The sequence below is a fragment of the Papaver somniferum genome, unplaced genomic scaffold, assembly GCF_003573695.1.
Source record: "Papaver somniferum cultivar HN1 unplaced genomic scaffold, ASM357369v1 unplaced-scaffold_139, whole genome shotgun sequence".
Taxonomy (NCBI): domain Eukaryota; kingdom Viridiplantae; phylum Streptophyta; class Magnoliopsida; order Ranunculales; family Papaveraceae; genus Papaver; species Papaver somniferum.
In genome coordinates this window covers 360,418-384,349 of record NW_020623156.1, presented here as the reverse complement: position 1 = coordinate 384,349, position 23,932 = coordinate 360,418, and the positions used below count along the sequence as shown (strand labels likewise).

The window sequence follows — 23,932 nt, the reverse complement described above, 5'->3', positions numbered from 1 at the left end:
TCTTAAAAAAACTTAAAAAACTCTAATTACTACTCTAATATACTTTTGTATTCTTTCACTTTACCAAAAAAAGTCTTTCTGAACCTAATTTATTTTCTATTTCATCGGTTCATCTTCTTCGGCCTCCACAGACACCACAATTCTGCATAAACCCATGAATCAAAAGCTCAATTTAAAAATCAGCTTTCTCAAATCCAATCGATTTCTCTTTTGTCTGCATAATCCCTTGAACAAAATCAACTACTCTACATAACTCCACAAACCGATTCAACCAAAAACCCTATTAAAGAAGCAGTTTCCCAAATTCAATCAATTTTTCTTCCTCTTTGCATAACTCCCGTGAATATATTCAACAAAAAAACCCAATTAAAGAAGCTTCTCCCCATAATCCAATCCATTTCTCACTTACGTGACGATTTTTGACAACAAAATCAATTTCTGCCGTAATTCAAAAAAACCCTAAACTCTAATCATATTCTTCTTGTGAATTGATGAGCTTCATAATACGGAATTCTGAATCATTCACAAATCACAATCTCGTTCAATTGGTAGATACGTACACACCCGATTACAAATCATTCAATTACGAATCTAAATTTCAATCTCAACTCAAATTCAGACAAAAGATAGAACCCAAGAAATTCTTACTCTAAAATGAAAGTGATTTGTTCAAATTAAAAGCCCCAAATCTCGAAATCAAATAAATCAGATGTTCCTGATGATGATGCATTTGTTTGATGCTCCTGGTGATAAAATTAGTGTTTTTAGATCCTAATCAACAACCAACATTACCTTCACGAGTTCAAGCATCTTCAGCAACAGTGCAACACCACCCCCTGTTTCTTAGATTTTGGGAGATCTATTCAGTTTTATTTTTATTGTTTTTATGATTCTTCCATTATTGCAGTGGTGATGTTGTATGTAAAATTTTCATATCCTACAAAAATACAATATTAGGATTCATTTGATTTAATATTATGTTTGTTGAAGATAGGATGGGTGCAGTAGTGGTAATCGATAAAGAAAATGATAGATATATTTTCTGGTAGTTGCATTACGTGATGTAAGTGATATGGTGGTGGAGGCGATAGGGGCGGAGATATAGAGAAGTGGGTTCCAAACTTACTAGCTCAATATATTTAAAGTAGAAGGGTGTAACTGTAAACTGTTTAATAATTTGATTTTATATAATTTTTCTGATAATTATTAAACGGAAGTCAAAATACAATGGAGTCAACACAAGTCAACGTCAATTTCAAGTACCAAACAGCAAGCTAGGCAAATGTTAGACCAAACTCAAAAGTTGGACAAAATCTGAGTATCAAAAACAAAATAACCCTAAAATGTATTTTACTATGTTGCATAACCTATGATGACTTGTTATGCACACCCAGTTGTCTGCATAACCTATTATGCATTTTTTTTTAAAGAAGCATTATGTGTTTTACAAGTTGTTAACTACAAAACTAGCAGGTAAATGATCAACATAATTCTATTTACTGATTCATAACAGGAATTCAATGCACCTGGTTTATAGACAACACATTGCTAATCAGGTTCTTCTTCTTCTTCATCTTCTTCTTCACTTTCGGAACTTTCAATTTGCATGTCCTTCTTCTTCTTTTTCACGACTTCTGATTGTTTGGGTTCACATCTTTTTCTTTTCTTTTGCTTATCAACAGCTTGCTTGACTGAAACAGACCAAATCAACATTGAAACAAATCAATCACAGTAAAGAGACAATATATCACACAAAAAGGAAATCACAAGCAAATCTTACCAGCTTCCTTTGGTGCAGCTTTCTCAAAATCATCTGTATCATCCTCATTCTCTGTATCGTCATCTAAAACTTCCTTCGGTGCAGCTTTCTCTGCTTTCTTTTTTCTCTTAGTAGCTTTAGATGCACTAGTGTTCGAAATTAATTTCTCCTCAGCTTGCCGATCAGAAACTAATAGCAAATAAGAAAAAAATCATGCATAATTAGAAAAGATCAAGTTATGTTCTGAAATATGAAAGATGTAGGCAACTTATGTTCTCACCAGCTTTCTTTTTAGTCTTCTCTTTTTTTTTTCTTTTCTGCTTCAGGCTTCGGTGAACTAGGTGATACATGATCTTTCAATCTTTGCGATTTCCTTGATGGGGTGGTTGCTTTAGGATCTAGACAGAAAATTGTTATTCATATAAGGTTATGCAGTAACTTTGGTAAGCATAACCTGTCATGCATCTGCATAACAAGTCATGCACATTTATTTTATTCTGCATGACATGCTATTCAGATTTTGTTTGTTGCATACACACATGAAGGAATGTAAATACATACCAGAGACTTTCTTTTTCTTCTTAACAACGTCGTGCTTTACGCTGGTTCTAGTCTCCTTTTGTTGTTGGTCACCATCAGATTCTCCTTTTCCATCTTCTAGGTTATCATCATTAGCAGGTAAAAATGATGTTAAAAACTGAAGTAGATTCAAATGCAAAAGTAAAAGTTTGACAGGGTGTTATGCAGGTTATTTTGGTAAGCATAACCTGTCATGCAACTGTATAACAAGTTATGCACATTTTATTTTTATCTGCATAACTTGTTATTTTTGACAGTTTTTGTTGCATAACATGCATAACTTGTTATTTATGCATCTGCATAACAGGTTATGCACAAGTATTTTATTCTGAATAACATGTTAGATGTTTTTTGTTTGGATAACATGTTATGGAAACTTGAATCACACATGAACTAGTGAAGATACATACCAGAGACTTCCTTGCTCTTCAGAGTATCTTTTATTTCCTTCATTTTCATCTCCTTCAGTGGTTGGTCACTATCACTTTCTCCTTTTTCATCTTCAACATCATCAGGCAAGTTATGAAAATCAAAGACTGGGTAAGTTATAGAGCAAAAGAAATTATGCGTAAACATATTTAGGATGAAAATCTCACCAGAAGCATTTTTCTTCTTAGATTTGTTGTTCTTTTTTTTTTCCGGATTTCCGGCTTCTGGTACATCATTGGCAGTTACTAGAACAAAAATTAAAATTAAAAAAAAAACAAAACTGGAAAAAACAAAATCAAACACTAACAGATGAAGAAGATGATAAATCTCATCATTTTTGTTCTGTTTCTTCGACTTGATTTGTTCTTCTTCGTCTTTTAGGTCATCAACATCAAGACACAAAAGTTAAAATTGAAAAAAAAAATCAAATCTACTGAATGCATGCAAGAATACCATGATTTAAACTAGTTTTCATACCTGATTCCTTCTCTTTCGACTTCTGAAGACGAGTTTTTGTTGGTGTTTCATCCATTTTACCTGAACTGAGTTCTAGGGTTTGTAAATTGAAAGTAATTTCTAGGGTTTTTAGAGATTGAAATTGATTTCTAGGGTTTAATCAACTTCAATCATCGATTTAATAATCGATTTCTTCGAATGATTGAGAAAAAAATTTCTTTGCAGATCCGTTAAGGAGTTTATGGAGGAGGAGCAAAGAAACTGATGAAGAAACGGTCGAAAGTGTAAATGTTGTGACCGTTCGGGGGAAGTTAATGAAACTGCTGGAAACCGCTGAAGGGGTACTATTGTACCCTAGCTTAATTGGGGGTCATGGAATTTTGTTTGCCCCCAAAATTTTTCAGGGGTGTAAAAATCGGAAGATGAATATATTATTTTACCCTTGATTAATATTTTTTTCAAGTAACGACCCTTCACCGACATTAACGAAGGTCTAGGATCGTCATATACATCATGATCAAAACAATAACGACTCTAAACTGTCATACACTAACGACTCTTTTTAGAGATTAACGACAGTCTATAACGACATTTCTAAAACATTAACGACTGTTTAAGTCGTCAAATGCGTAACCAAAACAGTAACGACCCTTCCAAAGGGTCGTCAGGGAATTGATCATTTTTATGACGACCCAAAACTGTCGTATATTTCTGCCATTAATGAATCTTCGACAGTTTAGAGTCGTCACTTAAACAGTCTAAACATTAACGACTGTTGAGGGTCGTCAATGAAATTTTTTAATACCTTGACGATTTTTCATATTATCTGGGACAAAAAAAAGAAAAAAAGTTAGACTAAAAATTGCAGACAAAAAATCTGGAAAAAAAAATTAAACTCTAATTAATTAAGATTATCACTAATTAATTAAATTTTAAATCTAATCATTTAGGGGCATTTTAGCCATTTAAAAAATATTTTTATAAGGGGTGACCCAAATTAGGTTCTAGTGACCTTTTTTTGTCCTCTAGTGCATGGCCCCCAATTAATTCCGATGGCCCACAATTAAGCTAGGTATTATACTTTTACGCGTTTTAAATATTTTTTGATAATTATGGATGCGACCGTAGCAAAAATTAATTGTGGGCCTTGCCGTAAGAATTTTTTGTTTTTTGGGTGTGCGCCTGAGTTTCCCTAAATAAATCTCAGGGTTTTCTCTTCTGCTTAAGATGCAATATTTCAGTTTTCATTTCAGAGGAAAAGATTATCTCAGGGTTTTCAGAAAAATTGAAGGAGAAAAGGTAAAATCTTCTATTCTAATGATCCTAGTTACTCATCATCGTTATCAATTTTACGTTCGAATGTCGATATCTTACTATTGATTTTTGATGCAATTACCTTTAAAATCTCTGCTTGTATTCAAAATCAGTATCAAAACGATGATGGTGTCAAACATTTCTTTCATAATACTAGCTTGATAACACCAGGGTTATGTCTTTGATGATGGGGATCATCAATAGTTCTGTCCATTTTAAAAACCCTCGGTTTTGCGAATGAGAGGTCAAAAAAGCACAAATTCATACGGATCCTAATTGCAGAATTAGGAATTAGGGTTCTATGTTTGTTCGTTTAAAATCCGTTCACCAAAGATTTCAGAATCTTGCCTGGGATCTGGGTGAAGAAAACAACGTGGATTTACTTTCATCTGTAATGTTAGTTTGGCATTGGGTCCATTAGAATCGCCGTATTACAAATTTTATATTATGCTGATTGATAAGTGATTAGGGAAGTTTTCAGCAGGCTTGTAAAGGATAGTAAGAGGTGGTTTATGCAGGAAAAGATTGATTCGTCTGAAGTGTATTGGGGTCATTTATATTTGGTTCCGGTTTATGGTGATGTAGGTAGTGGTTTTGGGGTATTGGGAATGGAATCTTGGAAATGGGCATTGAGTGTAAGGGTTAGAATGTGTAGTACAAGGTGAATCTGGAAGGAATGGAAGTTTCCTCCTTTTGGTTTCAGTTACTATCTGTTGGCGAAGGAGATGCAAACTCACCCAAGTTGGTAATGCTGTTTCATCACTCTAAAAAGTTGGTTAAGTTATCATGGATTGGCTCATTTACAGTTCATACATATATCGAATTACTCACTTGTGTGTGATTCATTATTTGAATAGATCCTTAATTTTCTGATCTTTTGATCGCAAGTTTAAGTTCAGCATAGTTTACAAAGATTATAATGATAGAATTTCCTCATACGTACAGCGAGAGCAGATCATTCATCGGCAAACAGAAATTTTAGTCATGGAATCTCAAGAATTTAGTTGAGGCAAAACTCAAGAGAAAACTTATGGATGTGCTATTCTTAATGTTGCATCTTCAGATGCTGTCTGGAAGGGACTAAAATTTATTTCCATGGAGTTGGATTTTCCATCGATGATTGCAATGTAATAGTTGTTAACGAAGAAGCAGAAGAGTCACCAAAATGAGCTGAAGAAGTTTTATGATGAGTATGCCGAATTTATCACATGTGTTTGATTTTTCTCGTCGGAAGATCTGTCTTTTATGATTTTCATATTATCGATGGTTTGGTAACTACTTATGGACCTGTTTGTGGTGTTCCATACTTCAATTTTGCTAGCCACTTTTCTGTAAAAGTATTCCCAAGGCTAAGCGTAGAAAAAAATCAAAATTATACTACTTTTAAAATCCACTGAAGGTTCTTTCAAAGGAACTTTGGTTTGGGTATTGTACTCAGAAAGAGCCAAGACGGCTAAGACTCAAACTGGGAAGAAACTTTTCGTGGTTATGGCGTCTAAAGAACATAATTTGTGCCTGGATGCTGATGTTAATTTCTTCTTCTATTGCTCTCCATTGCTGGAAAGGTTGATCCTGAAATTTGTATGGTGAATACTCATGTGGATCTATATTGCTGATTTTACTCCTGAAGGTGATTCTCAGCTTCACTCGGTAAATACCTATGCTTGAGCTTATTAATGGTGTTTTCATGCATTTGGATCTGTATGTAGTGTGCATATGATGTTGTTTGCATAGTGCCATACCAAAGAAGGCATGGCATGTTTTTTGAATCCATGAAGCCACTATTTGTATCCATAATGTTTTTATAATTATCAAATATCAATACGATCATTCACCCTTCGTTTAATAGAACTGGCCTAGATATAAAAGTACGAAACATATCCAAATCAACAGCAGCATGTTTAGAAGTTTGTTAATTTGTTTGTGTTCAATATGTCAAGGCAAATAACATCTAAAGTTACCTTTGAGCATTTCATTTATACTCCACAGTCATACTTTATATCTGTTGCCCCCATCGGAAAGGGATCCCTGGAGGTTCAACGCATTATAGTTCTTGGAATATAGGATTCATTTGCCTAGCAGAACACAGCTTGCCTTTCTAATGTAGATTATTAGTTATTACCTTGGTTATGATATAATATCTGTTGATGAAGACAAAGTTTCACCTAAAATTGTTAATGCTGTTACATTATAATCAAGTTGCTATCTCGTTTGAGTAATGAAAATGAATCATATAGATTTTCTGACATACTCACATTACAATATTACATAGAAGATTTATGAGGACATTCATTCAACATCCTTAGTTTGCGATTATTTGATTGCTTTCTTGTTTTCGCAACTTGCAATTTCAAGTTTATCTTCAACTTTTTAGAGTGGATAAATTAGTATATGCTTGTAGGTACAGCAAGAACAGATTATGCATAAAGAAGATTTCAAGGTTTTTTGAATGACAGCATTGAGAGGTATGTTATTTGCTTCTTTGCAGGATTATTTTTATCCATACCTGTGAAAGCCTAAGAGGTTTTTTTTTTTTTTTTTTTAACAAATTTGTAGTTTTAAATCTCATTGAGCACATTTTGGCAACATTTCAATTTTTAAGCATAACATTAACCAAGTCAGTTCTGATATTACAGTTAGAGAAACCGTTAAATTTCGGAAAGATTCTTGATCTTTTACATTGCTGAAAATTTTGAGGACTTCTTTGTTCGTCTTTTTAATTAGTTAAAGCTCAATTCATTGGCTAGCTTTGTCTGAATTTGCTTGCAATATTTCGGCTTGCACTGGTACTTTTAGTTCAGAGGGTGACTCAGATTAGGTTATTCTGGTCCATCATGTTTGTGAGTCTCATTTGAAGCAACTTAATGGCTAAACAGAGCCATCTTACTTCTGGTTGTAGCTGCTAGTTTAACTTAAAAGCTTTAGAAATTTGGATTATCTGATCATTTTGCTTGAAATTATTCATATAAATAATCAACCTTCGATTTAAGTATAAAGAAAGACCTTCAGCGCATCCAATTATGAACACCCTGTATCAGCTGCATATGTACAGAGGTGCGGACACATAGTTGTGTAAAAAGTCTTTAATTCTACCCAGGGCCTAAAGGAGATGATGTCATGCTTTATGACTTGAAAGCTTTATAAAAAATCCAACAATTCGGTCCGTGAAAAATCCCGCAAGGCACAGTCGTGTGGACCCCCCACGGAGACTAGCAGGGGGCGAACATTACCCAACCAAGAGTTGTGTGTTGCGGGATTTTCTTCCCTGACATCCAGTCATTGGGATTTTATAGTTTTCTTCTTTACTCACTTTACAGCTAAATTGGTTGCCATGATGCAAGTCTGCGGGTTAGGTCTAGGCTTTGTTTTGTATTGTTAGTATTACTGCACAATTGTATGCAATTAATGAAATTATCTGCTTTCCTACTTTGTTTTCGTTTTCATACATTGAGTGAGTCTAACAACAAAAAGTTACGCATTAAATGTTTTCATTGATGAGTTTTTCATAGCTCTGGTTTTAGGAAGTCTACCTTAGAAAAGTAGTATTAGAATAAACATAGTCACAGACACTACTGAAACTTGTCTAAAAGCTAGCATTGTCTAGACTTTCGCAGAACACGAGAATGGTATGACGACAAAAATCATTTCTGGAACCATTTCCATTGTGATCTTAGATGTGCTTCGTTTTTATGTTATGATGATATGATTTTTCTTTCATAGCATTAGAACTCTTTTCTTTCAATGGAAAAGTGAAGAGTATGTTGTAGTGTGAACTCTCAGAGTTGCATCTTTTTAATGTTTCGTCATTGATAATATATTGGTCAAATATTGGCCAGAGCCCGAATTTTGGTCACGCTCGGTCCAGCAACCTAATTTGCAGTTGCACTACAGATATTTTGGTTGCTACGTCTTTTTTCTTTTCTTTTCTTGAAAATGATTTGGTTGCCATTGAGTAAAAATGAATTTATATTCCCTATTATAACTGGGGCCGAGGCAACTTAATTTCAGTGGAGATTCATGGCTGAATTCCGACGACTTCATGAGATCAACCAAAACTCAACAAGTTTCATATTTCTGTTTCTATTGTCATTGAATTTTTTCCTCTATTAGATTCAATGCATCATGTTAAATCTCTTTCGTTTTTAAACTTCATATTTTCAAGGTTTCATTTATTTATTTTATTTCTGAAGTTTACTCAGTTTAGGTTCACACTATAATTTCTTCCTCCACTGATTTTCCAATTCCCCGCATCAGTATAGAACCTCATCATCATTACGTCAGCCTAATTCCGTGCTTTTGGTGGTAGCAGAGAAGCTATCCTCGGCTTAAAAGCGTCTAGGATTCTGCTAGCTAGGTGTGGTTTTGAAATATCTACCTGAAATAAGGATTTTCTCTTAGTTGTTGGTCGGAAAGTTCTTCAAACCATCAGTTTAACATAATTGGCTTAAGTTTCTGCCGGTGACGGTAAAGACAAACATCTGTGGTCGAGAAAACCTCTGGTTCTATCAAATGAGGGGTAATGTTGGTAAATTGCATGAAAAATTTCGGCAACTATAATTAATGTTGACCTCCTCTTTTGGTCAGTGGCTAAACAAAAAGAAAAATCAAAACAAGGAGGTGGAGTGTGAACACTTGTGGTAGGCATTTCAGATAAGCTGGCACAAGTGGATATTAGATTCCCTCCCTATTTATTAATCCTTATCTACTTGTAGGCTCACTCAAGTTAAGAAAATACTTGGTTTCAATTTTATTGATAGATTTTTAGGACATAAAATTTTGAAGCTTACTCAAGTACTTGTCCTTTAGTCATTATATTCTTTGGCTGCTTTTATAGTATGTCAATGATCACTGCATTGAATTAGTTCCATTCTGGAAGGAATTTATTTTTCCTGAAAAAACCCTTTAATCAAAAGCATTAAGGTTCTCCAACTGGTCTTTTGTCACTCCTTTTTGATGTTCTGTCCTGTAAATATAAGGTGGTGTATTAGTATTCAATCCAAATTTGTTTAAGTTTTTGTTGATATTCTGCAGTTTTAGTACAAATGATTTCACAACATTCAGCTGGTTTGTCAGGGTGGCGGTGGGTTGACGACATCGCAAAGGGTGAGAATAAAGTCATGGGAGTGTATGTCTCTGTGGTGGTTGTGGTTCTAATAACTTGTGTTTATGTTGTTATTGTTAAGTCACAGAGGAGGAACGTCAGGGAATTGGGACTTCCTCCGGGTCCTAGAGGGTTACCCTTGATCGGAAACCTTCTTTCTTTAGAACCTATCTCCATGTATACATCGAAAAGTTATCGAAAATATATGGACCGATTATCAAACTTCAGTTTGGTAGGAAGTGCGTAATTGTGTTGAGTTCTTCTTCACTAGCAAAGGAAATTCTTAAAGATCAAAATGTTAACTTTGCTGGTAGGGATAGACCAGTAGCATTCTTAGCTCTGACCTATGGCTGGAGTGATATCATATGGGGTCACAATGATCAAGAATGGCGAAAACTTCGAAAAATATGCAACCAAGAACTATTGAGTAACACAAGTCTTGATTCTTGTTATGCTTTGCGTCGAAAAGAGGTTAGACGAATGGTGAAGGATGTGTATGGTATGATCAATACACCTATAAATGTTGGTGAACCAGTGTTCGTAACAATCCTTAACGTGGTATTGAGCATGTTATGGGGTGCTACAATTCATGGGGAGGAAAGGATTAATGTTGTGATAGAGTTCCAGCGAATATTGATTGGGATGAATGTACTGGTTCTCAAACCCAATATTTCAGATTTTTTTCCAATTCTTGCAAGATTCGATTTACAAGGATTTGACAAGGAGGCAACCAAGCTTATACAGGAGATGGATCAGATATTTCATTCCGCCATTGATCAACACTTGAAATTAGATAAGGAGAATAATGAACACAGAGAGAAAAGTGGCAAGGATTTCTTACAGTTTCTTTTGGAGCTCATGGAGAAACAGGATTCTAAAACACGAATAACTATTATCCAGCTTAAGGCCTTGCTCCTGGTATATATTCTTCTTCTTTTAGCTGTCATTTTTAGCTTTACTAAATTATTAGATAAAAGAGTTGCTTAGTTTTTCTAAATGGCGATTTAGAATGGAAATTGTATCTCAAGTACAGTTATCTACTTAACAGTCATAAGGTTCACTTTTTGTGCCCGAGTTCTGACCTAGTTTAACCCTTAATATCAAGCTATGAGTGGTATGGTATTCTCTTTGCCCGTTTTGAGATGGAATTATCTAATATATGATGATAATATGTAAACAGGATGTTGTTGCAGCTGGGGCTGACACTTCAATCACTACAGTAGAGTGGGCGATGACAGAGATAATGCACAATCCAGAAGTTATAAGAAGGGCTCAGGAGGAGTTACACCAAGTGGTAGGCATTCACAATGTGGTAGAAGAATCTCACATGAGCAAGTTGCATTACTTGAATGCAGTGGTGAAAGAGACATTAAGGTTACATCCTGGAGCACCATTACTGCTTCCACATCTTTCTGGTACATCTTCAATAGTTGGTGGATATACCGTTCCTAAGGGTTCCAGAATTTTTGTCAGCGCATGGGCGATTCACAGAGACCCGGAAGCATGGATTGATCCATTACGGTTTCAGCCAGAGATGTTCTTAAGAAGTGATGATGACCCTCTTAAGAAATATGATTACAGAGGTAACAATTTTGATTTTATTCCATTTGGATCTGGGAGGAGAGTCTGTGTAGGAATTAATCTTGCCGAAAGAATGGTAATATATGTCCTGGCTTCTCTTCTGCATTCATTCGCATGGAAATTACCTGAGGGCACTAAACTTGATCTCGCGGACACGTTTGGGGTTGTTTTAAGGAAATCAACGCCTCTTGCTGCTATCCCTACATTGAGGTTATCAAATCTTCATCTTTATGAAGAAAATATGCCATGTTGAAACGCTACTGGGGTAATGAAAATTTCAGCAGATTATTAGACAAATAAAAACTCATTTCATGCATTGTCATTCTTATGATGGTAGCTGTTGTTGATATGGAATTAGCAATTACCAAAACAGATTGATACAGCTTTTTTTGAGATGTATATATTTTTGTTGTTTACCGGTAGTTTTTGTGAATGACCAGATAAGAGTGAGAGATGTTTTAGAGTTTGTATAGGAACATGATTCATGGGTTAGTTTTGAAAGGAGCCAACTAGATGAAAAATAAAAGTTTAGATTGAAAAATCTGAACCCATATTTTATCATTTGTTCTGGAAATGGATACCTGGATCTGGGACTATCCATGCCTCCAGCCCTGAAGAGGCAGAAGCACTGATATTGCTGGAAGCAGCAAGGTGGGCGACGACCATAGACTGTCAATTCTTCTGGATAGAAGGAGATCGCAATGGAGTTATTGAATTTGCACTAGGCCAAGCAAGCACAATTCAATGGAGAAATCAAGCAATGATCTCTGAAGCCATGAGGATTTTAAAGTCATGGGAGTCTTTTTTAGGTTTTACCTTCAATCGTAGGAGTAGTAATAAGGTTGTAGATCTTCTAGCGAAACAGACAAGAAATCAAGGTGCTCACAAACAACAATGAAGACAAATGCCATCTTTCATTCAATCTGCTTTAGATTATGACTAAGTTTTTACTTTTAAATGTTGTGTATCCCCAATCTGAGGATAACAATCTGTTGGCAGGTTCTCATATATCAGTTTCCACTAATGAGATAAGGGCATCCAACAGATCTAATAGCCTCCTGTAATTCCGTTTTCTTTTTTTTTACTTCAATTCAATATATTAACTTTCAAAAAAAAAAAAAAGCAAAAAAAGACAGAGTATGACAGTGGGAAATGCAGGGAGCCTGCAATAGCCAACAAAGTTTGATGAGTACCTGCGACGGTATTAACATGGGGTGCCTGTTTACTGGACAAAAAACTTTCCAGCTTCTTATATGGATTTTGGTACCCTTCCCACTAAACTGGTACCTCATATCAGCAACCATGAGTACCTGATTCTTGCTTCAAATAGGACCAAACACACTACAATAAAACCTACCAAACACCAAGACCACTAAAATTTTGCAACTACAGAGAAAGTTAAGCTGCTATGATGCATACAGCCACTAGGAAAGGCAACAATAATTACCTATTAACGTTAGCCGCTAAATTGTTTCAAAAAAAAAAACAGAAAAAAAAACAAACTTAAACCGGTACACAACTAATTAGTGGTTAAAGACGTACCATGTGCTTTTCTTTTTGTTATTAATGGGCCAACTAGAATTTATTCCTTTGCTAGGTGGTTTCAGTCAAAATGATCCACCTTCTGGTTCCGTCACTGGTCTGGGAGGCTAAATATTTGTTGATCACGTGATACATGGAGAAGGAAAAATGCTGATCAGCACTATCATGTTAAGATGATGCAGCGTGGAAACGAAAACAATTTGGATGGTCAAGTTCGATGAAGACGTTAAAATTCCCACAACAGGTGGTGATCTCTGATATTTGGATCTTACGAATATGTATACAGTTAAAATAATACCGGATCTTGAGATCTCAGGTTAGACAATTGTTTAACAACACATTTATTCGTGTATTCATTCATTCACATCGGACCTTACAAAAATGCACAAACTAGATTAGTTTTAGTCAACTAGAGCTGGTTATAGTTGGTGCATTGATTCAGTCCGGAAATGATGGGTTCCATTTGTACATGTTACCTGATCTTCTCCACAGGCCGTTTCCCAGCCTATGGCCCCTGTCAGATCCATCATATATGGTGCGTTTTAATTTTAAAGTGACAAGGTACAACTCCCTTAATGGTTGTTTAGCTTATATAGACTTTCTGTACTCTTTTTCGACTTTGGAGTTGTTTAAGGCCTTTTAAGAGTCGTATTCATGCACCATTTGTTCATCTTATAATTGTTATGTACTAGCGAAAGCTGCTACTTTCTGCTGAATCATGTCTGTTGCCAAGTTACTCGTAAAATGAAAGCTGAATTGGAGTATATATTCATGTCCTATGATAAAATCACTTGGTGTTACAAATGTTCATGGTAATTTACAAAGACCCTTCAGTACCGTCACTCAAACATAAGCCAGGCCAGAGACTTACTAAATTCTCCTGCTGTCTGCATTCCAAGTAACCGTTGCAACATGATATGTAGTACTGTCTTAATATATATATATATATATATATATATCAGATATTTTCTAAAGTTTCGGTATAGCTAAGGAATATTACCATGTGTTGTTTCCTTTGAGGATAGTTAAGATCTGGACGGTGTAGAAATAAATATTAAAGTAATGTGTATAGAAAATTGAATCCTAGGTTTTTCATTAATTATGTGATTTTAATTTTCTAAAATTATTTATGCATACAAATATGTAGCTGCTGGTACGTTGTACATGACAGAGATCTAAACTCGCATGTACTCAACTGAAAACATGTATCTCAAATTTGTTCTGGTTTCATTATCATTGATAGGTTGTTACGACTGGAGGGTGCGGCCTGAAATTTACTTCCTAGTTCCTTCTCTGTTACTCATTTCGTTGTATCGTAAACACAAGAAGAATAATCAAGTCATATATAGTTCGTTGGCCAGTTGTGAGTGTGTTTCCATCGATCTTCCAAAACATGCATCGTATTCATGATTGGACTGTCGATGTTGTGAACTTGTGGGGAAGCACTATAGTCGAAAGACGAGCCTTTTTTGGGTGTTTCAGCGGACTAGTCACCTGTGATCCTGGAAACATCGAATACATACTCAAAACCAACTTCCCCAAAGGAGATGATTTCAAGGAGACATTAGACATTTTTGGTGATTCGCTGATAATGGATTCTCCATCGTGGAATAAACACAGGAGGATGACACGAAGAGTTCTACATCATGCTGTTAATAAATCGTTAATTATCGACTTACAAGATGTGTTCTTGAGGTATACCTTTGATACGTCTTTCAGTGTCCTATTTGGTAGAAGCGAAAATTATCTTTTTACCAGTCTTCTTCCTAATGAGCTTGCACAAGGTCTCGATGATGCGGAGGCTTTGTTTTATAGGAACGTATTGCCAAATGCATGCTGGAAATTATGTCGTCGATTGATGATTGGTAGTGAAAGAAAGATGGATAAGGCGTGGAAAACTATAGATCGGCATCTGGCAATATATATTAAGGCCAAGAGAGAAGATATGATTAAAGGGATTGCGGAAACAAGTAGCGTATTCGAAGGAGATATGAGCAACCTTATACAAAATGAGAATGATGAGGCTTTAATACAAGATGACAAACTTTTTAGAGATAGTGCTATGTCGTTTTTCATCGGCGGAAATGATACAACAGGCACGGCTCTTACTTGGTTCTTTTGGTTGGTTGCGAAAAATCCAAATGTCGAAGCAAAGATTTTAGAAGAACTAAAGCTTATTGTATTGTCGAAGAAGAATTTCACGGAGGAAGATAACTGTCTGAAGATGCCGTTGGTGTTTGATATTGATGATTTAAAAGATGCTGTATACCTACACGCTACAATATGTGAATCTCTAAGGTTATACCCTCCGATTCCACATAACCGAAGATGCACTCTGGAAAATGATGTGCTTCCAGATGGAACCATAGTCGATCCTGGGATGATAATTGTGATCTGGATGTATGCCGCTGGAAGGATGGAGCATGTGTGGGGAAAATATTGCTTGGAGTTTAAGCCAGAACGATCAATGAAAATGGGAAGCTAAACCATGAAACCATGTCTAAGTTTTTTGGGTTCAGTATTGGTCCTAGGAGTTGCTTAGGCCAGGAAATGGCTTTTGTGATGATGAAATTAGCAGCTTCAGCCATGATATTCAATTTCCATGTGGAAGTTTTGGTGGGTCAAATTATCGAGCCCAACCCGTCAATTGTCCTTAAAATGAAGAACGGTTTGATGGTTAGAGTTAAGGAAAGGGTCATTCATGTGTAATAATGCGAAAAGAGTCCTTTAAATAACCGCAACTTCCACCACGGCTGAGTACTAGGATCACTTAGGGCTTAATAAAACCACAAGTAGAAAAGAGACCGCAAAGAAGTAAAACAAAAAAGCTTGCTTTGATTTGTGGTCTTCAAAAAGGAACTAAACCTTCTCTCAAATCCATCGTAAGAGCACTTTTACCATGTACTGATAATGTATTATGTCGGGGAAATAAAATGAGGGATTTCCTGTTTAGTCCACTAAACCCGATCCAGGTTAGTGGCTAGTCCAGCGGGATTAAACATTTATCCTTTAGTCCAAACAAGTTTAAACATATGTAAAGTTACCAGGCTATCCTCACTCACGCTTTAACCGTTTCCTCCCACTACTTCCTTCTTTATTCTTCTCTACAACTTCTTCGTTCTTTCTTCTCGATCAACAGTAATGAAAACTGCAAAATCAAAACATCAAAAATAAACTAAAATATGATTAGGTTTAGAGGAAAAATAATCAAAATGAAAAATCAAATTTTCAAACCAACCAAACAAACTGAAATGTTAAAAAGGAAATCATCAAACAGACAAACAAAAAAATCAAACAAACTCATCAAACTGTACATATTGATCAATAATACATATTGAAAAAAGATTGAAGAAAACCCTAGTTTACTAAAACCATGGAGAAATTTACATTTGGTGAATCCTGGTAAAAACAAGATCGAAGAATACAAAGAATACACAAATACCACAGTAGAAGAAGAGAGTACAAAGAAAAATAAAGAGTAAAAGATCCAATTGTACATATTGATCAACAATACATATTGATATGTACCGAAGGAAAATATGTATTGAAGGAAAAAGTATGATTCAACAGTACATATTGATCTAATAGTACATGTTGATATGTACTCATGGAAACCATGTACTGAGGGGAAAAGAGCACAAAATAAAAAAAGAGTAGATGATCCAATACTACATATTGATATGTACTAAAGAAAAATTTTATACCCAAAGAAAAAGAGTGGATGATCCAACAATACATATCCAATAATACATATTGATATGTACTGAACAAAAACGTGTATCAATGGAAAAGTATATGATTCAATAGTACATATTGATACAACAATACATATTAATATTTACTCAAGGAAAATATGTACAGAAGAAAAAAAAGTACAAAAGAAAAAAGAGTAGATGATCCAACAATAAATGTTGATATGTACTGAAAGAAAATATGTATAAAAGGAAAATGTTGATGATTCAATATGTTCTGAATGAACATATGTACAAAAAAAGAAAAACAATTGGGTTATTGTAGGATCGTACAAAATCTCCCAATCTTTTTTATACGAACCTAAAACCCGAAACAATTTGATCAAAGATAAAATTAACAAAAAATTGAAATCAAAACTAACCGGAGACGAAAGAAGTATTAATCTTCATTTTAATAAACTAAATCATATCGTTTTGAATGGACTACCTTCGTTTTCAATGTTGAATAACAAATCCAGACGAGGAAATAGATTAAAAAGTTAAGAATCCCAATATTGATTAAATCCATATCTCTTTATTTTTTTTCTTCGCTGATCTATTAATGGAATGATATCTTGTTCTTCTTTGTTGTTCTTCTTCTTCAATTGAATTATATCTTTTTCTTCTTTGTTCTTCTTCTTCATGAATCTGCTCTCGGTCTTCTTCTTCTTAATCGATTCAGATCTGAAAAATAAAAATAATATGCTTGACGTGTTTTTATGTTAGGTATTGATTGGACGGAGGGATAATTACGACATTTATGAAATACACATAAAACACCTTGCACGTATGCTGGACGAGAGAATAAAAAATCTGGTCCAAAAGCATGTTTTTGGACCAGCGAGTAATTGTTTTCTGATGATGGACTACACAGTAACCGGTTCTTCCTAAAGTGGATTAACTAGTAATTCCTAGAAATAAAATTCAATTAAAGCTTCTTTTGGAGCATCAGTAGGTTTAAGTTTGGGGACGCATAGGATTCTAATATCCCAAGAGCAACACAGTGGACGAGTATAACCAAATATTTGGTCAAAAAACGAGACACAGCGGAACAGACTATCGATTAAAATTCGGACCAAGACCAAATCCCATACTATATTTGGTCTGGTCGAGCGAACGTATAATGTTCGCCCTACCACCAGCGGGTATATAATCTACGCCCCACACCAGGCGTGCATAAAGTCCATGCCCCACACCAGGCGTGCTTTATACCTCCCCCCAATTTTTTTTTTTCTTTAGTGTGGGGCGTGGTTTATACCTCCGCCCCATTCTTTTTTGAAACCTCTTTATAGTGGGGCGGGCATTATACCTCCGCCCCATTTTTTTCCTTCATTTTTTATCTCCGCCCCATCGGGCGAACATATAGTTTACGCTCCACCAAATTTAGTCTTCTACCCGTAGCGTCACACTACAGACTAAACTCAAATTTGGTCGTTTTTTTTGGTCTTTGATCTTTGGTTATACTCGCACCACTGCAGTTGCTCTATTCGTGGATAAATAAACGTGGATAAATGGAAACCAAATAAGTGATAAAACTCAAATTTACTCTTTAAATATTTTTATTACCTAAAATCAACAATAATTAAAAATAAATAAAATCACCCATCTCTTTCTCCATTCTTCTTCTCAAAATTATACAACAAAACCTATGATCAAATCTCTAAAAACTTATGAGCTCAAGATGACAAAATCAGAGCGATTTTGATTGAATGAACCCATCATTTACGAGTTGTTATTCTAATGTTTACGAGGGTGTTAAACCACAAATTGAAGTTTCTGTAAATCCACCATCAACTGCCCAAACAATAGCAAATCCTCCAGAATGTTAAGAATTGAAAAACTCATCATTTATTTTACCTTTAGAATGGTTTAATAGATAAGATTGATGAATTTAGGGTTTAGGAAAACTGCTTGTGGGTTGATTATGGCTAGAATTTCTTGTCGATCTAGCCGTGAAATGACAGTTGCGCTTGGGACTCTAAGAACTCCTAACCGTGAATTGACAATTCCGATTGTCACTAACCTAACTGTTAATTGTTCTGTATTTGCAGAAACTAGAATTTTTTCTTTTGACTCGGCTAGGAATTTCCAATCGAAACTGCAGTGTCCCAGCCGTGACACAAGTTCCACAGACGTAAGTTCATATAACTGTTAGGTTTTGCAGTTTTTCTAACCGTGAGACGTAACTCGGCTGGGACTTTCTAACCGTTATTAGTTTTGTGTTTTCCAAAAACCAAAAAGGAAAAAGGCATACATATTTCATAGCATTTCATTGAAACAAAAAGGCACACATATTTCATAAGAAACAATTTAAAGATAAAGTCACGACATTGCAAACATGAGTCTCAATATTAGTGATCCGAATCAGCATAAGTAATTTCTTCCAAGACACGACAACAACCATGAAGGTGGGTATCCTCGTAATGGCTTCGACCATCTCTCACTGAAAAAAAATTAATTATAATTTAGTATTATTCAGAACAATTTTTGATGGAAGGATTATAGAAAAACTTACTCTTTGAGCACGTGGTATATTGGGATTGTTTTCCTTTACGACTTTCATTTTTGAAAGCTTCCGATCGTGGAAAGAGCTTCTCGTATCTTTTGTTAATGAGTTTCAACAATCTTCCGTTATGATTTCCGTCTAGCGCCACAAAACAATAGCACATCGTTCCAAAAAGAATAGGAGGTTTCATCTATGTAAATGTTTACATCTTCGTGATGCTTTACTACCGTCATCCACGCTCAAATGATTGCAATATACACCTCGGTATTGCAACGACTAACCATGTTTTTTTCCTTTTTACAACAATTTGAGAGTTTGAGAGAGAGCTTTTTGCACAATTTATTTGTTGGAGAAGGGTCATTTTATAGCAAAGAATGACCCAACTGCTAGTTTTTTCCTCTAAAAACTGAATGCATTAAATCATGGTAATTCCAGATTTACGGTCCGAAAAAATAGAACAGACCAAGGCGATTACGAAAATGATACTCAAAATAAACCATGTCGTATAAGCATTGCGGTTGGATTTTAACCCTAATCAATCCGTAAGTATGGACTTTTCCAGCTGGTTCATATACATCCCAACCGAGTGTGCTGTTATGGCATGGTCTTTTCTTTTTTTCCTAACCGTAAATCTGGGATTGAAATGAGTTATTGCACTGAGTTTTTTCAAGGAACACTAGCTGTTGGGTCATTCTTTGCTATAAAATTTTCCTTCTCCAACAAAGAAATTTTGCACAATCTCTCCCTCAAGCTCTCAAATTGTTGCAAATAAAAAGAACAAATATGGTTACTCGTGACACTACCTAAGAAGATGCTGTAACTGTTAAAACGACGCTCACGGTCATAAATCATGAAGAAAATCAAGGTATTAACGTGGATGGAAGTAATGATTCTTAACGGAACCATTTATTTATGGTTTTTGTGCCAATGGATGGTAATGAAAATGGAAGATAAGTGAACCAAATAAAGTAAAAGTTCGAGGAGATCTACCTAGAAATAGAAGTGTTGAAAGGTGCAATTGGAATGGGTGAAGGCGAAGAGTTCCGAAATGTCCTTTTTAAGTAGAGTACGTATGTGCAAAAGTTATTTATCAAGTAAGTTTTGAAAAATATATTAACGTAATCTTGATATGTTTTTTTTAGGAAGCATTGGCTCTTTCCCTATACCAAACTACTCGCCGCAAAGAATTCGAGCATAAACAATGTAATTGGATCACGAAAGAGTTTCTTGATCATTTCAACAAAACTTTATTATTTAAGTATTTCCATTTAAGTGTAATGCTCTAAGTTTTCATATTCCATTTAAATATACTGGGATTTAATGCAGCTTATCTATGTAATGATAACATTATGAATTGATGAACGAAAGTAATTATTTTTTATGAACTACGACAACAAAAATATGAAAACCAGATGTACGAATAGGTAATTAACCAAGTCCTAATTATGGAAATAGTAAAATAACAGCCACTATTCCTCGCCGACACAACAAATACCCAGTCGAAAATTGAGTAGGAAACTTATTACATCTAAGGTAAGGTAAAGCACCCATCCTTGTCCGTATTTAAACTTTGGTCGTGGTCCATTATCCACGTCGTAGATCTGATAATTTTAGTTGTTCATCAGCTTACGTCAAAACGTCTAGGTATTTACGACTTAAAACCTAGTCGAAAGTGCTTATAAATTTTCAAATTTTCAAATATAAAATTAAACTAACATAAAACACAATAGATCAAAACGGTTTTTTCATTCACTAAAGGAAATAAAATAGCGTTACATTGAAAGAAATAAAGTGTAATAGACCATAACAATGCTTAATAGTAGGTTTCAGGGTTCATAGTAAAATCATAGGTAGTGTTTTCCAAGATACAATAACAATCTTCAAACTCAAACTTTTCCCACGGACTGCCTCGTATCCGGCTAGTGCCCTACACCATTGCAAAAACAAACAAACCAGTTAAAAGTTAGATACTATTATCGAAAACTATTTCTAATACATCGTCTGATTCTAAACTTACTTTAATAGCAGACGGCGTAGTGGGTTGGGATTCCTTTATGACTTTAATTTACTATTTGAATACTTCGCATTCTTTGAAGATTTTCTCGGATCTTTCTTTGACGAGTGCCAAAGATCCCGAGTTGCGATTTCTGTCTAAAGTCATAAAAACTATGAATATACGATTCCGAAAAGACATATATATAGATATTTGATCTGTGTCAACGTCAAGATCTTCATCATGTTGTCTGACCGTCACCAATACTCTTATAATAGGAGAATTTTCTTCGTAATTAGAAAACTTAAAACTAGAATTTGGGTGAGTAAGAGATGATAAAAAAAAGTCTCTTTTTATAGATTTTAATGATGTAACCGCTATTTTTGTATTGAAAAACAAGCCATCTTAGAGTCTCAACCATCTTCGTCCAAGTCAACAAAAGAAACAAATGAATCGGTTAAGAGTCTCAACATCAAAAGCGACTGGGTTACCCAGCCGTTTACTGCACTCACGGGCAGAGGCGGATCTATGTAGTGACTTGGGATGGCAAAAAAAATTTACATTTTGTAGTGCAATTGCGTCTGGTAAAAAAAAATCAAGCCTAAGCAATAGGCTTAAGCCATCCCAAGTCAAGCCAATTTGTTTTCGGACCATCCCGACATTCATTTTTTGGTTCCGCCAGTGCTCACGGGTAGGTTACCAAGACTTTTCCTATAGTCACGAATGAGTTACCAGTCGTCAAACAAACACGGGTGATTCTGGATGATGAATCGCCCAAGGGTTCATCATCACCCAGCCGTTTCTAGGAATGATGGATTGGAGTTTTTAGATTGCCAGTCGTAAAAATCTATTGCGTCTAGGTCGACATTATATCTAAGCCGTTGTATCAAAAAACCCAGATTTTTTCCTCGATTTTTAACGGGTTTAATCCAACAAAATTATTACTAGGAGTTGATTATCAGGTCGTCCTGAGTATTTTAAGAATTGGGGCGAGCCGCTTTGCATACAAGGTTTTCGAAAATTTTCATCAATATCAGCCTTCTTGATCTTCTAAAATTGAAAAAAAAAGAAAAAAAACACAAAGTTCCGATCTTCAGAAATTAACAGTATCATTCATCCTAATCGATATGCTTAATCATAACTGTAATCACCTTAATTAATTAACACTAGTCTAATGGAGGGTAAATTAACCATATTTAATATAACAAAAATTCTGGATGAACCGAGAAAGTGAACAACGAAAAAACCACACCCCTCACAAGCAACTCATAAAGGGACCCCTGTTTTTCTTTTGGGGGCGGGGCCACTCATTCTTGTGTCTAAGTGGTTTTCATGTTGTCCAATTTTACGGTTCAACAAGAACTATTCAACAAGAACTACTCTATATATAATTAGGCTAGGGGTTATTTAGATCACAAAATTGGTTAAAAGACCAAAATCAATAATTCCTGTGTGAAAAGGACATTTAGGTTTTGATATTGTTTAAATGGACAAAAATGTAAAATAGCCAGGATGTAAACAGTTTCATCCTACCCATTTTCGAATACTTTTTCTTATTTTCAATTTACATCAGGATGCATCTAGTTTCATCCTTGCTATTTTTTAAGTTTAAGTCAGGATGAATCCAGTTTCATCCTTGCTATTTTTTTTGGTGTCCATTTCTCCCATAATAATTTTTACTCGTCCATTTGAACCATGTTTTAAAAATATTTGGACAAATGACCCTTTTTTCGCATTTAGATTACCTATTTAATGACTCATGTGGAGCACCAAAGCCCAAAATATTTTTAACTAGCAAATATTAGCTGACTAACATTAGCAATTATTTTTTAGGCAAATTGGCGCTCTCTACGTCTGTTTTTTTCTTTTTCTTTTTCGGGCATAAGAATGGTCGGTGAGGTGTTTTTAACTGAGTGAAAAGAATGGGGTTCCCAAATTCTTTAAATCCTCATGAAGTCACTCTTAATAAATGTCTGACATGTTTTGAAATTAAGATAGGAAAACCGTAGATACCTGGAGCTTGCTCCTATGGCAAGTACTCCTTGATTGCTTCCCATCAATATTTAATCTGGTTAGCTGGTTTTGTACCTTTAAAAAAAACCATAAAACAACTGTGCCAGGGCCAGTGACTAAACAACAATGTCTCCTTAATTAGCACACGGCTATCACATTAATTAGCACGCTGGGGAAGCCAGTGTGTGTAAGTGTGTAAGTAACATGGGACGAATCACGATGGAATTGAAAATGCATGCTTGCGGGTTGCGGCATGTCCGAAGGGAGTCGAATTGAATTAATAGAATCTTTTTTTTTTTAATGAAAAGTTGAATTAATAGAATCACTGATGCCAAGTAAATATGATGTCTAGCAGGATAAAAGTTTAGGAAATCATGAAAGCATTTAAATTAATTTCTTTAAGGTGTCCATGTGTTTACATTTTTTAATGATCACCGCGCACGCATCTCTGTGTATTATCGCGGTTAAGTTGTACCGATTTGTTAATGCAGACTTAGATCCACATTGCGTGATCTGAGCCTCCATGGAATCTTAAGAAAATACAAGGATTGAATCATTTTGAATTTGTTTTCATTTCAAAACACTTGGTTCATACTATGATGACTTCACAGGGAGGTAACGGTACTTGACAAAGATGTAATACAAAGGAGAACGAGTTTATTCAATAACGTGTAAAACAATACAAGACTGTATTCTTACAAGCCTATAGGCAAGGCAAATCATTGGAATGTAATAATAGGACAGCACTTGTGTGAAACACACAGACACACTATAAAAATCAAGTCAATCTGCTGAATAATATTGACCTGTTACACAGATTGCTGACACAGTCTTACAGTGTCCAATGCACCCCCTCAAACTGTTCTGAAAAGTAAGACCAGAACAGTTTGTTACACAGATTACTGACACAGTCTTACAGTGTCCAAGA

The 23,932-nt window shown here is 35.1% G+C and overlaps 1 protein-coding gene and 1 pseudogene across 1 annotated transcript; one reads left to right on the top strand and one right to left on the bottom strand.

Moving 5' to 3' along the window:
* Positions 1–1,548: 1,548 nt before the first annotated feature.
* On the bottom strand, positions 1,549–3,299 carry LOC113335212 (ABC transporter F family member 4-like). The gene is made up of 6 exons (XM_026581332.1): positions 3,245–3,299; positions 2,935–3,012; positions 2,756–2,874; positions 2,321–2,456; positions 1,781–1,948; positions 1,549–1,691 (listed from the first exon to the last, which is right to left on the bottom strand). The coding sequence occupies exons 1-6, from the start codon at positions 3,297–3,299 to the stop codon at positions 1,549–1,551; spliced, it is 699 nt and encodes a 232-aa protein (XP_026437117.1).
* A 1,124-nt stretch (positions 3,300–4,423) lies between these two features.
* Positions 4,424–15,470, top strand: LOC113335211 (annotated as a pseudogene).
* Positions 15,471–23,932: the final 8,462 nt, after the last annotated feature.

Excerpts from the sequence above, each read along its gene's own strand:
- LOC113335212 (XM_026581332.1), bottom strand. The coding sequence starts at position 3,299 with ATGGATGAAACACCAACAAAAACTCGTCTTCAGAAGTCGAAAGAGAAG. Across the intron at positions 2,457-2,755 it reads ATACTCTGAAGAGCAAGGAA|TTTTTAACATCATTTTTACC; the intron begins GTCTCTGGTATG and ends AATCTACTTCAG. Across the intron at positions 1,692-1,780 it reads AGCTGCACCAAAGGAAGCTG|TCAAGCAAGCTGTTGATAAG; the intron begins GTAAGATTTGCT and ends GGTCTGTTTCAG.